Source organism: Anarrhichthys ocellatus, unplaced genomic scaffold, assembly GCF_004355925.1.
Source record: "Anarrhichthys ocellatus isolate YVR2014 unplaced genomic scaffold, GSC_Weel_1.0 scaffold34, whole genome shotgun sequence".
Lineage (NCBI taxonomy): Eukaryota > Metazoa > Chordata > Actinopteri > Perciformes > Anarhichadidae > Anarrhichthys > Anarrhichthys ocellatus.
Genome location: NW_022280064.1, coordinates 3,413,659 through 3,429,522, shown reverse-complemented (window position 1 = coordinate 3,429,522; position 15,864 = coordinate 3,413,659). Strand labels below are relative to the sequence as shown.

The 15,864-nt window shown below is 42.8% G+C and overlaps 1 protein-coding gene across 3 annotated transcripts in view; it reads left to right on the top strand.

Moving 5' to 3' along the window:
- Window positions 1–8,804, top strand: part of ankrd6b (ankyrin repeat domain 6b) — a 32,071-nt gene extending 23,267 nt beyond the window's left edge. For 2 of the 3 annotated variants that reach the window (XM_031866052.1, XM_031866049.1), the window contains exons 4-16: window positions 76–174; window positions 1,313–1,411; window positions 1,626–1,724; window positions 2,313–2,411; window positions 3,676–3,774; window positions 3,854–3,931; window positions 4,080–4,184; window positions 4,410–4,517; window positions 4,685–4,843; window positions 4,991–5,143; window positions 5,713–5,826; window positions 6,167–6,446; window positions 7,274–8,804. In XM_031866052.1, the coding sequence (XP_031721912.1) occupies window positions 76–174; window positions 1,313–1,411; window positions 1,626–1,724; window positions 2,313–2,411; window positions 3,676–3,774; window positions 3,854–3,931; window positions 4,080–4,184; window positions 4,410–4,517; window positions 4,685–4,843; window positions 4,991–5,143; window positions 5,713–5,826; window positions 6,167–6,446; window positions 7,274–7,842 (2,061 nt within the window). In that variant the 3' untranslated portion in view covers window positions 7,843–8,804. The remainder of the gene's footprint in view (window positions 1–75; window positions 175–1,312; window positions 1,412–1,625; window positions 1,725–2,312; window positions 2,412–3,675; window positions 3,775–3,853; window positions 3,932–4,079; window positions 4,185–4,409; window positions 4,518–4,684; window positions 4,844–4,990; window positions 5,144–5,712; window positions 5,827–6,166; window positions 6,447–7,273) is intronic. The other variant, XM_031866053.1, reaches the window with a different exon arrangement.
- The last annotated feature ends 7,060 nt before the right edge of the window (window positions 8,805–15,864 follow it).

Here is a 15,864-nt window from a genome sequence, read left to right as displayed (position 1 = left end):
TGTGTGTGTGTGTGTGTGTGTGTGTGTGTGTGTGTGTGTGTGTGTGTGTATGTGTGTGTGTGTTTCTATTGGCAGGGGGAGCAGACGGCGTTACAACGGGCCGCCATGGTGGGAAACAGCGACGTCATCAACGCTCTCATCCAGGAAGGGTGTGCACTGGACAGACAGGACAAGGTGAGGATCAAAAGACACACACACACACACGGGGGTATTTAAAGCCATGATAATGACTGCATTAAAGCATGTGATAATCATAGAGGAACCAGTGGGCCTGTAATCTGCTTAGCCTCATTCCCTCATGAAGAGTAGAGTCGTGTGTGCTGAAATAAAGTGCATTAATAAAAGTGTATTTAAGTAGAAACTTAACTTGAGATTAGACTATTTATTAGCAGCTCGACAGGCCGGTGGAATTAGTTTTGAGTGCGTTTTGTTCTTTTCTGCCGCACAAACGGACATTAGACAACAATGGTGATGCATGTCGGTGGGGTGTGTTTTTAAGGGGGCTTGTATGAGGTGCTTTGCGGTTGCTTTCTGTCAGGGAACTGAAACTGTTATCTACGCTTCTCTTGAAAGCCACCCGACTGCTTTCACTAAAACAGCTGTTCTTGAGTTTCTGGTCCGTTGATTACTTTGTTTGGGTTATTTGGGTTGTGCTAACCATGACTGAGTCAGGAGATTTTATGTCTGCAGTACATTTTTGAGCCACATGTTGGTATTGCTCTGATCATTGTAGCCTACTTATAACATTGACTCTAATATGACAGGCTAGGTTTGTTCTACTGATGAGAGGGAAATAAGGAGAGCCTGTTAACTTTAATTTGGTCTCATTTATAAAGTATTTAATACGTGTATATGTTTACAAAAACAAAGTTGTGATTTATCAAATGTACATCTCTTTGCTTTGTTGCTGGTACTCCTGTCTGTCTAAACTCTACTGTAAGTAATACACTGACTCAGGATAAGTACCTCATTCAACCCCACTTTAAAACATCCAAACTATCCTTTTAATGGTGAATTAATCCAGCCAGTATTACCACGCACGCTTTGATTAAGCCCTTTTCCACATAAATCCTTTACTGTTGGCTCATTTTGGATGATCGCTCTGAAACGCAAACACATTTCACAAAGAACATGTAAAACATTATTATGTGCGGTCACATTTTGCCAGGGCTTATTAAAATATCAGGAGGAAAGACGTGTAGACGGAGCCATCATCAATGTACCAACGTAATCCTTCATGGGTTCCATATTATAGAGTTATGAAGAGAATCTCCATGATTGGAAGTATCCTGAAGCCTTTTTGTCTCGTCAGGATGGTAACACGGCTCTCCACGAGGTGTCCTGGCACGGATTCAGCCAGTCGGTCAAAGTGCTGGTGAAGGCCGGAGCCAACGCTCACGCCAAAAACAAGGTGATTGTGCAACTTAAACCGGCTCTGAACTGTCCAGAACTGCTTCAGCAGTGGTTCAGGGCTTTCTGTTGACTTATTGAACTACTGCGGCGCTTCTGCATCGTCATTTTGTAATCTTACTTTCAGAGCAGAAGTGTGATTTCTTTGTTTGGCGTCACCAGCAAGTTATTAACTTTTTTAGTAAACCAATAAATGCTGACTTTGTGTTTTGCAGGCAGGAAACACGGCGCTCCACCTTGCTTGTCAGAACGGTCACGCTCAGAGCTCCAAGGTTCTGCTCCTGGGAGGCTCCAGGCCCGACAACAAGAACCATGTAAGACTTATGTTAGTTATGATAGTTAGCGTTATCTCTCCACCTCTGGAACCCTTTGCCCACACTGTAACCCCCCCCCCCCCTTTAGATCTAACGGGAGTACATGTTGGACTTTCACTCATCAGGTGGACGGAGATATGACTCATAATAATTCCTCCTGTGGCTCCTTGTTTGCATTTACCTTAAAAACTGAATGTCAGAAGTTGTGTTGACACTGCTGTGTTGCACTGCCCCCAGGCGGTAAAAAAGGGCAGTGCAGTCAGATTGTTGTTGTTTGTGTGTTTACAAAGACAACTGCTTTGCAAGTAGCCAACAAAACCATTTCATGCTAAACGTATTTGTATGAAGCAGTAGCATCACCGCTCTGTCACTGGCTGTCGGTGACACAACATATCAAGAGCCTCAGACCAACTTTAGCGTTCTAGCTGAAGGTGTTTTCCATTCAATGCTCAGTTTTGAGGTCTGGGGCTATTTTGCATCCATAACATCACAAAGAACTACAATTAGTTTTGGCATTCTGCTGCGACACATTCACCATTTTTAAATAACATAAACTTAACGTAAACTTGCTAAATGTGTGTTTTCCAGGCGGGGGATACGTGTCTGCACGTGGCGGCTCGCTACAACCACGTGGCTGTGATCCGCATCTTGCTGGGAGCCTTTTGCTCCGTGTCGGAGAAAAACCTGGTGAGTTCAAAATGATTCAGTAACTGCATACTGAAACATGTTGTTTTATTCTGTGAACCTAACGACTCTACTGTGATGAAACGCATTCATTCTGGTGTTAATAGTGACAACTCCTACACAATGTGAAGTCATTTCATGGTTAAAAATCGCTCAAAATACTCTTTTAAAGCAGCCCTTATCTTGCAAGTCCCTCCCCTTCCGCTTGACCACAATGGGACCTTTATTTTGGAAAAAATGTAGTCAATAGTGAGATGTTTGTCAATTTAAAAGCTAATTTTGTGTGCCAAGAAAGTCTCATTTTGACATAAAACTGCGACTTTCTTGGCTTGCAAAATTATCTTTTAAATTGTAGTTCATGTAGGAAATTTAGGTTTAGAAGTGTGCTTTAAGAAATTATAACTAGAAGTGTTTAATGATTCATAATTAAGAAATCATAAGTAGAAGTGTCACAATATGTTTACTTATGGAATGTATTATATGTTACAGTATTTTACTCATTGAATGTATTAAAGTATAGTCACTAAAGGTATTAAAACACTGTATGAGTAGTTTTGAGGGTCAGAAAGAGATAATTTTGAGTGAGGTTTTACAGGAAGTGCAGCAGGTCACAGAGAGGAGGAGGAGTTACGTTTTAGGACAGTTTCGGACACTTTCCGACTGTCGGGGGATATAAAAGACGATGTTTTAGGGAGCAGAGGTCGGACCACATCCGCTCTTGTTTTTCAGTACCTGGAGGGGCCAGACCTGTGAGTGGGATGCGTGTATGTGGTCTCTGTTTCATGAAACATATTTCTATCGATAGTTTAATTCAGATTGCAACTGTTTAGCCTCTGTAATTATTAAATAATTTTTGATTGTAAACCGGATCCAGCTGACTTTTTGGCACGCAGCAGCGAGAGACGTGCGGTCTTCCACAGTTCAGAGAAGTTCTACTCCCAACATTCATGACATAATTCAAACAGTAACAACTACTACTACATATTTTTCTGAATATGAGGGGCACCGGAAGGGGCACCTCATGGCCTCCCTATCCGGATATAAAGTCAACCGTTACGTCATGAAATAAATTAATGTTAACGTATTTAACGGTTTTGCTGTCAAAATTCCCAGAGTGCTGGATTTTTCTAGCCTCTGTAGCTCACTTTAAGCTCCCGAGGAACAAACGTTTTAGTAACTAAGTTTGTAAATGCATAGTTATAATAGTATGCATATTTATGGTAATACTTAATTCATATTATATCTTGTTGTGTGTGTGTGTGTGCAGGCTGGCGACACGCCGCTGCACGTGGCTGCTGCTCTGAATCATAAGAAGACGGTGCGTCTGCTGCTGGAGGCCGGAGCAGACAGCCACGTCTGCAACAAGGTGAGTTCCTGCAGCCTCTTTCCACGTCGTTAATGCTCAGAAGAGGTGTTTGTGTGCTAATTTGTGTGTGTTTGTGCAGGCGGGTCAGACGGCTCTGGTCCAGGCCAGAGAACACAACAACCCAGACGTGGCTCTTCTGCTGACCAAAGCTCCTCAGGTAACACCAGTAAACAGCAAGTAGACAACCAGCACAGGCAGCTGTAAACAATACTCATACATAGAGATTCATTTCTGGGCTCCTACTACATACTATTTCATTACATATATATAAGTAGTCAGTCATTTTGTTTCCTGTGTGTGTGAAGGTGCAGAGTTTTGTGCGTGGCAGGAGTGCGAGGAAGAGGAGAGAGAAGCTGAAGGCGGAGGGCAGAGCTCAGTCTGTGCCCAGAGATGAGGTGCTGCACTGTAAGGTAAAAGCTGGACCGGTGTGTGAAAGCAGGTTTAAATTATTGTGTTTGTAGTTTAAGTTGCTTAAATAAGAGAAAGGAAAGGGATGAGAAAAAACCTAAAAACCTTGGGATGAAAGTGAAGAACAGAACGATATTTACAAGGGAAAACTTTAGTTTTTAGAGCTTGCTCTTGTATGAATATAAATATTTTTTAGTTAACTCAAATTAACATTATGTTCCCTTCAGGACAGTGCAGCAGATGACACCCAGAGCAGTGACCGAGCCGCCTGCAAACATGCTGAGATAACCGAGCCGAACGCCAAGATGGGAAAGAACAGGAAGCAGAAAGAGAAAGTAGGTCCCTGAACTCACCTCAGTTACAAAAACACACTTGAATCCGTACTGATGTAAGAAAAAGGAAAGCGCACCGTTTGCTAGTTGAAGTTCTGGACAGGAGAAGACAAAACGAGTAGCGCTCGTTGAGATGGAATAACTAACCCCGGGTGCTGCTGATGTTTCAGCCGTCTTTGTCCGACCCGCTCCGCCGCAGAGAGACCAGGACCAGCGAAGGCTTCCACAAGAGGAAATGCAAACCGCGAGGAGCCAACATCCCTCCACACAACTACAAGGCCTATCAGCTCTACACGCTGTACCGCGGCAAGGACGGCAAGGTCATGCAGGTAAGTGCTCAAAGTGTTACTGTGGCCCCATAGTAAATATGGACGATCGATGAAGACTAAATACTTATATAAATGTGTCAGTCAGCCAGTCCAGGGCCATGTTTGCTGCGTGTGCCCGTTTGGTTCATGTTCGCGGTGTGTTTTCAGGCTCCTCTGAGCGGCTGCCGCTGTGAACCTCTCATCAGTAAACTGGAGAACCAGCTGGAGGCCACCAAAGAGGAGATGAAGACTGAAATCCACACTGTCCAAGACCTGATGAACAGCAAGATGGGCCAGCTGGACCGCAAGAACAAACACCAGGTACCGTACACATGCTACATGCTAATGTAGGGGCCACAGGTGACGGCTGCCTCGCGGAAATTCTGCGTCTCTCATGCGACAAATTGGTCGATCAGTATGCTCTGACACTGTTGGCAAAAGCACTACACACTATTGGAAATATGTCTGCTTCCACTGACTTCAGATGTACATGAGAAAATACAACAGTGGATGCAGGAAGCAGTGTATAATCAACAAGATGAGAACAACAGAAGCAGGTGCGTTTGCCCAAAGTTTAACACAAGACAGGAACATGGGAAGGTAAACAATTCCTAGACGGAGGGACTCTCAAGTCATAAAGATGTTTACTCTACATTTTGAAGAAGTTAGAAAAGCTGTATGGAAACAACAACATTTGATAAAACTCCCTAAATTGGGCAGAACAGTTTTTTACGCTTGCTTGAGGTGGTTTTTGCTTGTTGGTAGCCTAAAGCGCTAACTTCTAAGTAGAGGAAAAGTGACCAGCTCGACGAAGACGAGCCTCCTCGTCCGCCATGTTTCTAGTTGCACTCGATGTGTGCGACTTGTGTTTTTTTTTTTTTTCCCGTCAGATCCGAGCTCTCGATAAGATGACGGTGGAGCGACTGTCCGCTGAGAGGACCGAGTGTCTGCAGAGGATCGAGCAGCGGGCCCTGCAGGAGCGGCTGGAGGCAGAGAAGAGACAGGTAACACCAACAGCCAATCACAGGCTCTGCAGCTGATGAAGTCATCGCTGAGGTCATCACACGGCACGATGCATTGTATACCTCTGTATTTAGGTTGCAAGGTATCGTTCTAGTGATGTTCAGATGGTTTTACTTGAACGTTTTGTCTGAGATGTACAAAATTCAAGCCCATCGTGTCCTCAGGGCTGAAGGATTCAAGGCTGATAGAGCAGATAATATGGCCGACATTTGACTAGCTTTGAGCACCAAGCATCATTGATGTAAACACAGTCTGGAGTCCTGCTCTCTCTTTACATTAACCCATATGGACTCTTGTGTGTGGTTGTACCGGCCCTTTAAGCAGGCGTCCCTGGTCAGCGAGCTGAAGAGCTGGTGTCTGTCCAAGCTGCACAACATGGACCTTCGTTTCACAGGACCCCCCGGCAGCACCGAGCTGCGGCGCTGCTCCTCTGTGGCCGAGGGCCTGAACGAGGCCGACGGAGCCAACGGAGCCGGCTTCACTGTGCCGCCCTCTGGCCAGGGAGGCAGCTCGCAGTGCCTGGAGCTCCACGACAGTCCCAGTGCGGCAGAGGGCGGCTCAGCCAACCACTACTTTGTGGTTCATGTGGAGAGCTCTCCAGGTAACGCCTCCACAAACACCTTATTAACTTGTTCAAACACCCTTTAACAACATCTAATTCTGCTAAACGGCTTCGCACCGCCACGGGTTTGTTCTTGTGGATTAAAAAAATGCGGTGCATTAAGCTGAACCCTACGAGGCCACTGCAGCAACAAATCATCCTGATGAAGAAAAATGTGACTACTTTGAGGTGTATCCAGCGGGAAAAACTACACCGTTTTATCGTAGCCTGAAGCTGTAAAAAACAGTCATAATCATCAGATTCACATCTTTCCGACGGTCCTTGAACACATCATTTGTGAGAAACGCTGCTGACAGAAAAAGCAGCCAAAAATGCACCTTAAATTTGGTGGAATTCATCAAAAACATACAATTGTTCATGTCTCATTTAAAATCTCGCTGATGTGTCGGTAGTTCGGTCTCTGAGCTCTGGGAATCGCACAGCGCTGGTGAAATATCAAGCGAGATTTGAGTTGGTTTATATCCGTTATTAAAATGTGTTAACAGTTATCTACACAAGTACAAGCACAAATAACACCGCTGGTTTCACTGTGGATGACAGAGAGAATATAGAAGTGCAAAGTAACGTGAGCGGCATCGTTATACCTGTAATGAATAAACGAGACCCCAGATACTGTGAAAGACATTAAGTTCATTCTTAGAAGCTGCTTGAGGTTCAGAGGGTTATGGGATAGAAAGACATCGTCACTGAATCTCTGCCTCTGGCATGCTTGTTCATGATTCAGAGTCACTGAAGGCTAATACTAAAGAGTATTTGCTGTGTAACTATAATGTGTAATCGTTGGATCTCTTCTGAACATTTAACAGATGGGGATAAGGCTCATAATGCAGAGGTCTCCTCTCCTGCACCAGCCAAGAGCCCGCTGTCGTCTGTCCAGGTAGTTCGGCCCAAGGAGCGTCCTGGGATCTGCGCTGACACCCAGAGGAAGAACCAGGACCTGCAGGACATGGACAGGGAGTACGGGGCGAAGGGGAGCAGGACTTACAGATCCAGCAGCCTGTCTCCGGCCACAGAGCGCCGCTGCAGCGGCAGAACTGAAGCCGGGCTCAGAGGGAAACACCACAAGAAGCACTCCCAGGCCAGGACTAAGTCCAGAGGGGCCACAGGGGTCCGGACTCTGGAGGTCTTCGGAGACCAGCCCAGTGAACCCTCCTTTGCTCAGGAGAGGGACAACATGCACGCTCAGGAGGTGACCCAGTACTTCTTCGAGGCGGTGTCGGCGCAGATGGAGCGCTGGTACGAGAGGAAGGTGCAGGAGGCTCGCTGGCAGGCCGACCGGAGGGCTCAGGCCGACCGAGCCGCTCTGATGGAGCGGATCACGTACCTGGAGGACGAGCTACGCACGCGCAGGACTAACAGACATGACGACTGCTAACACACACACACACACACACACACACACACACACACACACACACACTGCCACGCTGCATAACAAAGTATGTGAGGTTTCACCATCTTTCAACAGCCAAAAGTCTGTTTCTGGACAGCCTTACTGAATTCATTCTGTCCAGGGCTGTGCGTCCTGGAGCCACTGTGTGTATATATACAGTTTTTACAGCCCAACCGTACTTAAATATTGATCTGTGTACCACGATGAGGAGAAGAAATGTGTAAAAGTGCATGATCTGCACAGTGGTGTCATCGGATTGTAGTTGTTGGAGGGCATTACAGTAACATAAGCTTTTTGTTGATACCTGCATGTTGTCCGAGTAACAACCTACTGCTTATTTATGAGAATGTAACTGAACTAATACTGTAAATAACCCCCGAAGGTTTTTAGTTTTTTTTAGCAGACTGGCTTTCTGTAATTGTACGCATCTGTTCATTCTTCTGGTTTGTGGCCGAGGATTTCTACTCCAGTCGACACACTAGAGCTGCAACGATTAGAGGATTTATCAATTAGTTGATCAAAAGAAAAGTCTCAGTTGTTGTTTTGTTTGTCTTTGAAGCAAAATCACCATAAAGTCTGATTGCAGTTCCTTCAATGTGAGGATTTGCTGCTTTTTTTTATTTTTTCCACTATTTTCTGAGTTTTTACAGACAAAAAGATGAAGTTTCTGCCTTGTCGACCCTGAACAGTTGAATGTATACGAAAGCTTCCAGAATGCCGACGTCTTGCCACGCTTGTCTACCAGTAAATGTACCGACGTTAAAGATGAACTCTGTCATGTTGCATGAAGAAAGCTCAGACTGGTGTTGCAGGTTTACTGTCTGTTTGATGTAGTGACTGTCCACTCATACATGCTGGTTAGTTTTACAGATATGGATATGAATAATGCACTCTGTATGATTATGCTGGAAAACATATTTTGTATTAAAAAAGATGATTCTGAATCTGTTCTTTAGATCCTCTTTGATACATACAGTACGTATAATATACAGCACAAACAAAAGTCCGGCTGATGGGCTCAGTTGGCCTCAAACGTTGATGAGGTTTAAGAGACGAGGACATCAAGGTCATCAAAGAGGTGGACCTGAAAACACTACAAATGACATGTAATGATAAGTCAGAGTAAAGACACACCAGTTAGGTGTATTTATCTGGCATTTTAGCCCCTTTTGTATTGGATGTAAATTGTGTAAAATGGAACCAGGGGAAATGCATACAATGACTATTTTGCATCCCAGGTAGTAGCCCTGGCTTCTCGGAGCCAACGCTGAGCGTTTGAACTGTGGGGAAGACTCAGTAGCGCTCTTGAGGTGTGTGTGTGTGTGTGTGTGTGTGTGTGTGTGTGTGTGTCAGCAGAGCGTAAAGATGGTCGGCCAGTCTTCAGTGCTACCTCGGGGAGAAATAAAAAACACTCCTATAAATCAAGGTAATGTGCGAGTATCATTTTAGTTTACTGTAAAAAATATAACTAATCAAATCTAAAGTTCTCCGCAGAAGTCCACAACGTCCCCAAAAGAAAACCTGATGATGGACGAGAGGAAGGAACTGGAGGACCTTGCTTAAAAATCTGAAGAGTTTCAGGCAAAGTGGCACTTTGAGGATTCATCAGCCTGCTTTTTTTACCATCCCAGCCATTGAGCCAGTGTCCTTCCAGTAGGCGGAGGCTCTTCCTCCCTCTAGCCTCTGTTTCTCCCCACTGCCCCATCAGCCCCAGAGTTCCCTGTTAACCCTCTTGAGCATGTTTTACTATATCTCATACTGGGGAGATCAGATCTGCGGTGATCAGATGATGAACGAGAAGAAGGAACTGGAGGACCTTGCTTAAAAATCAGCCTCTTCACCTGTGAGCTATGTGGGAAGAGTTTCAGTCAACGTCAATCTTCAGAGAAGCATCAAAACATTCATGCTGGAGAATAAACTCGCGGCTGTGAGCGCTGTGCGGAGACTCTTTGGAGTCTAACTGAACTGTCTGGATCTCTTAGCTGTTAAAAAAGAATGATGTGATTTGTAAAAGTTGTCATTAAAATGTCATATTTTTACAACATCCAACTTGAGTTGTCAGATATTATTATTGCTTTACTTCCTCCATCAAAGCTAAGCAGCTGATACACAACTCACAAAATACTCTCACAAAAGTGAAAGTCCTGCATTCAAAATTTGACTTAAAGTTGCAACACAGAACTTTCATTTAGAGTTGATTTTAGCGGTCCCTGTGGCTGAAAGTGGTAGTGTTTCCGGGCACCAAGAAAAAATAATATAACTAAACAAATGACAATTAAAGAGAAAAAGCAATCTTAATATATCAAACAATCTAACCTAAATAAGCAAACATCGAGAATAATTAAACAATACTACTTATGAATTAAATAGCAAAATACTAACATCAAATAAATAGTTCCTACAATGCGAGTTACGGATTTTAAGGACATCTCTCGTCTCTGTTTTGAGTTCACAAAATTAAATTAAGACTGTATATTGTACTCTATTGTTTCAATTTTAAGTCTTGTAATTCTCTATTTATCATGTTAAGTACTCTGTGTGGAGTTACGTTAACCTAACTTTACTCTCTATGCGAGTTACAGATTTTAAGGACATCTCTCGTCTCTGTTTTGAGTTCACAAAATTAAATTAATACTGTATATTGTACTCTATTGTTGTTTCAATTTTAAGGCTTGTAATTATCTGTGTTACAGCCGATCAAAGTCCAATATTTTAGCCAGACCTCGGTAAAACCAGCAGATGTCAGCAGAATACCACATAGCATATTACACTCTAACAGTACAGGGTTCAGAGGGAGTTCACTCTTGTGACCCGTCAGAGAGAACTTCCTGTTCACATATTATATATATATATACTGTATATATTCACCATGTGTTGAGCTTAAGCTAATGGTTGTATTGGTAACACACATACAGTTTGTTTGTTTTCTTTTTGTTGCTGTCTCCATCAGTGGATCGGTTCTGTATCGGCCGAGTTCAGGTATCGGTATCGGGAAGGAAAAAATGGTATCTTACCATCTCTAGTCTCGTTGTTTGCAGTTAGTTGAGCTGCTTCCACGGTCAAAATATCAAATACTGCTGGTACACTTTAACTCGGACTGTTTGCACCGAAGTGGCCATTAAAATCAATGAATGCAGCTTTAAAACACACAGACGTGACATCGATATCGAACTCCTCGTTCACAGACGCGAAGCAAAAAGGTGTATTTCTGAAAACGTTTAACCTATTCCTCCAAATGAGTTGTGTACTTGGACCTTTTATGACTTTTGCATGTTAATTAGCGTCAACATCCAGGTCACAATTACTGGGCAACTTGGCCTTATTATACAGACAACAATTGATTAAATAGATCAGATGTACAAGTAAGGAGGGAACTTCCATTATATTAACAGTGGAGGAGATCTCACAAATCCCATTTCTGCTATAAACTGCATTCTATTCCCGTCAATGGCCCTAAATATTTAGTTTTTGGTTGTTACTCTTATTAGATTTGTACTCATAGATGTGTCAAGGTGACTGAAACAGATATTCTCAGTTCAACCCTGTAAATGAGGGTGACATTACCTCAGTAACGCAGATGATTTTTAATGTCTACTGAGCAACGATTTAAAAGAAAAAAATGTTGACAAAACCCCTAATTCTGGGTCACGCTCAGTTCAAATCTGATCCTTTTCCTTCCTGTTCAAATCCAACCAAACTACCCAAAGCCGTCGGCTTTGCATACGCAGGGATTTGTAAACTATTTATATCATATTTCCGTTTTTTTGGGGTGTAGTTCATTTCAAAGAAATGTGTGTGTAAATGTTTATTAATTCATCCCAGACACAACATATTACAAGACACAGCAGACGTCAGAGGATCTGCCTGTGGGTATAAACCACAGCCAGACATATTAGAACATGAGTCAGTGAGTTACCTTAAAGCAGCAGATGCATTAATGAACAACAAGGACTAGACCGCAGGATCAGTTGCCTTGCTGCAGTGCTGTTTTTTTTATGTTTTAAGTAGTGGTAGCATAGGCAAATCTGACGTGATTTGTTTATTTTGGGATTAGATGTGCCCAGAGTGCACTCTAAAATCTGGATTAGAGACAGATGTGCGTCATGCAGGAAGATTGTGTCTGATACATTATTCTTGGATTTTATGAATGTTTTCAGTACAGCTGCTTCTTGCTGTCATTAGAAACCAGAGTGGGGGAGCTTGACAGCATTGTGGCCTCAAATCCTTAAATTCTATCGGTCGAATATGTTGGATCTTCAAAAAGCTGTAAATCAGGACTCGTTTGAATGTGTGAAAGAAAGTCTTTATTTATGAAATTACATTCTGAAGATGAAGTAGAAGTGATGTCGGTTTGGAAGCTGACGGATCTGCAAGCGTGCTTCTTCTTTCTTGTTGTTTTTTTGCATTGAGACGCCATCTGACTTGCTGTTATGAGAGTTTCATTCCAAAATGATATGCACCTTTAAAATACATTAAAAAAAAATTCACATTTAGTTTTGGCAAATAATTGCTGCCATGAAGCTAAAGCGCATTGTTGGTCACTGAAAAGATTACTAAGCAGGTCCCGACCTCGGTTTTAAAGTAGTAGTTGACATATTGTGAAACACTCTGTTTTTAATTAAAGTTAAGATGATCCATACTGCTCTCATATCTGTGCAATAAGTATGGAGCTAGAGCCAAAAGTTGGTTAGCCTGGTTCGGCATAAAAATGTTGCTAATAGTTTAGCTTAGCTTTCGTGTGTGGACAAAGTATTACATTGCTAAAGTTAATACATTTCGCAGTTGGCTAATTAGCAAGCTACCTAGCTGATTTCACCATGCTTTCAAGCTACACTTGTTACAGAAAATGATCCCCAACGCTAACGGTCCCTCTGCCTCACTCCTTACCACTAGGAGAATACTTTTTCAGAAGAGCTTTGCGCAAGCTTTGTGGACTAGCTAGCTACCTAGATAGCTCTGGAGATGGACTAGCTAACTAGCCAGCTCTAGAGATGGATTAGCTAGCTAGCTAGCTAACTAGCCAGCTCTAGAGATGGATTAGCTAGCTAGCTAGCTAACTAGCCAGCTCTAGAGATGGATTAGCTAGCTAGCTAGCTAACTAGCCAGCTCTAGCGATGGATTAGCTAGCTAGCTAGCTAATTAGCCAGCTCTAGAGATGGATTAGCTAGCTAGCTAGCTAACTAGCCAGCTCTAGAGATGGATTAGCTAGCTAGCTAGCTAACTAGCCAGCTCTAGAGATGGATTAGCTAGCTAGCTAACTATCTGGTCTTATTGGTAAATATTAACATTCCCAAGTGTTGAGAGAATTATTCTGCCTCAATCTACGCACCACCCAGAAAAATATGTCATGTTTAGAAACAGAAAGGGAGTCTATCGGTCTGATGTTGTGCTCACTCACTGTCTCTAACCAGGTTTCTTTCTTACATTTCTGTTTGATGTATAATTTATATCAAATTTCTCTCCTAGCTCATTTCCCAAAATGTCAAACTACTGCTTTAAAATGTGGATATTTTTGCAGGTAGAATCTGCTTTTGAACACTTGTGCACCAGTATTGTGTAAACAAACTGCAGCACTTCTGATGGACAAAATCACACATCACAGCTTCTATCTTACTATCTACCCACGTGATTAAATGCTGAATTGGATGGAATTCTGATTAGAAAACCACAATATAAACTATGCATTCACTCATTTTACGCAAACAAATAAATGAAGAAACAAACTAAAATACAGCCATTAATCCATGTTGGTGTACAAAAAAAAAGTTAAGGCGATTCAAGTTGGTTACATCACTAATAAAGCGTCCTGTGTTTTCAAGTCCTTTCATAGAAATATACATCTAGAAAGATACAGCATCGCTCTTCTGCAGCATGCATCAAGGTATAATGGCACGTAGATCTATCGCTGCACTAAAAATAAATAAATAAATATTAAATAAAAGAAGTTAGTGAATGAACAAGCTGTAAATACATGAATAAATAGAAGACTTTGTTCAGCAACAGTGGTGTGTGGTGCTTTTAAAACCCCATACAGTAGTAACATCCTGTTTAATCCTGGCTTTATGGGTTGCTTCAGTCTGGTAAATACCAACAGTAGTCCATGAGTAATACACAGCAGAAGCATTTACTGACACTTTAATTGAAAATTTGTCACTGTGGTAGGAGTGCCGTTAAGGGAAGACAGTCTGGTATTTAGCACACTTACTGCCTCATTAGCCATCTGCTCTGGACTCTTCTATGACTCAGTCAGATCCAAAGGTTACAGAGGAAATAGCAGCCAAATTATCTGCTCTTATTATTTTTGACAGTTTGATCTTGAAGAAAGAGAGCTTCAGAGAAGAAGAATGGGATGTTTAGGGAAGTCTAGATGGGGGCTGGTTTGCACAAAAATTTGACTGGCTCGGATCTAACAGTCCAACTTCAGATGGACAGATGTGCAAATCTTTCTCGACAACCTGAAAGCTCTGCCACTCAATATAGTCACGACACATGAACTCCATGAAACTGATATTTCTCAGGAGTTGATAGAGAACAAAATGGAGAGTAAAATTAGACATTGTTTGTGTTGTCCAAAACCACATGAATGTTGCTCATATTCTGCTGGTTGTGTAAATAGCCAACTGTCAGCTAACACAATTGCTTGAACTTTATAGGGTGACAAAATATCCATGGTTTGTCTTTTTCAGCTTGCTATGAAACATCTGTAGTCCTCTAATTACTATTTCTCCACATCGTAATAAAACATTACAAAGAAATTTAACTAAAACTTCAAAGTTCAGTGTGGCAGAGAAACATTGCTACTACTAGGAACTTTCATTTTGTGTTGATTTTGGAGCTTCCTGTGGACTAAAGTGGTAGTGTCTCTGAGCACCAGAGTCCCTTTAGAAAACCTCTCATTTTACTGCAGCAGGGTCCGACAGTCTGCCCTTCTCAGTCGTGGTTCTCCCGTGCCTCACTTCCCTCCAGCAGGTCCAGCAATACGTCCTGGGTCTCCAGCAGCGTGGTGTTGGTGTTAGCTTCCAGAGAGGAGAAACTCTGCTCCTGGAGGAGGAGGAGGAGACGCTGCTGCTGCCGGGAGCTGAGCGCTCCTCCCGCCGGAGCTCCGACTGCAGTTCGAAGGCGGAGGCCCCATTGGACCCTGAGCTGAAGGAGTGCACCTATTGTTTCAAATGGCCGAACATGCACCAGAAGTGTAATGACGTGATTCCAACTGCTTTGACGTCTCTACTCTGATGCTCTCACTGCTTAAAATGAGAAACTTGGCCAGCTGTAGGTCACATCAGCTGTCACTACTTCATGTAAATGATGTTCTCTCTGCAGGACGACGTCTGTACTCAGCCAAATATGTTTATGAGGTGAAGAGAAGCTTCACTCTGTAACACCACTGTACACCAGTGAGTCGTCCACACTCCAACAGAGTGATACTTCTTCCATCTATGGATTGCATGATGCCAATTTCACATTATGAATAAGCTAAACTTTCATTTATATCATATCAATAATTTAAAAGATATGGTGTTAAGGGCTATCTGTAATATACCAAAATGTTGCTTAAATAGCAACATTTTTCTACAAAACTGCTGGTTCTGTGTGTTGGCATTTCAAATTTGATGCAGTGCATCATGGGAGCATCAACTGACGCACAGAGTTTATCGCTCTCAGTGCGTTTGGGCTTTTAATGCTGAACACAAAAATGATATGTTGAAATGAGCTGCAGACAAAAGCTTTAAAACATTGGTAGTTTGTCACCTGTTTTGGGGTTTGTCATATTAATAGCAAGCAGAGCTGCAGAGTCAACAGTGATATGTTGCCATCGTTTACGGTGGCTAACGTTTTTTGTCTGGTTTTTATTTCTGTACAAATGGAATTAAACAGCCCCACAATGTTGTTGGGAGTACGATTGAGGGCAGTGTGCGAAATACGAGGTGGTCCGAGAACCCTTGATTGACTCTTGAGAGCCCCTGAAAGCCTCAATTGCTAAATTTCAGAGGGGGGGGGGGGGGG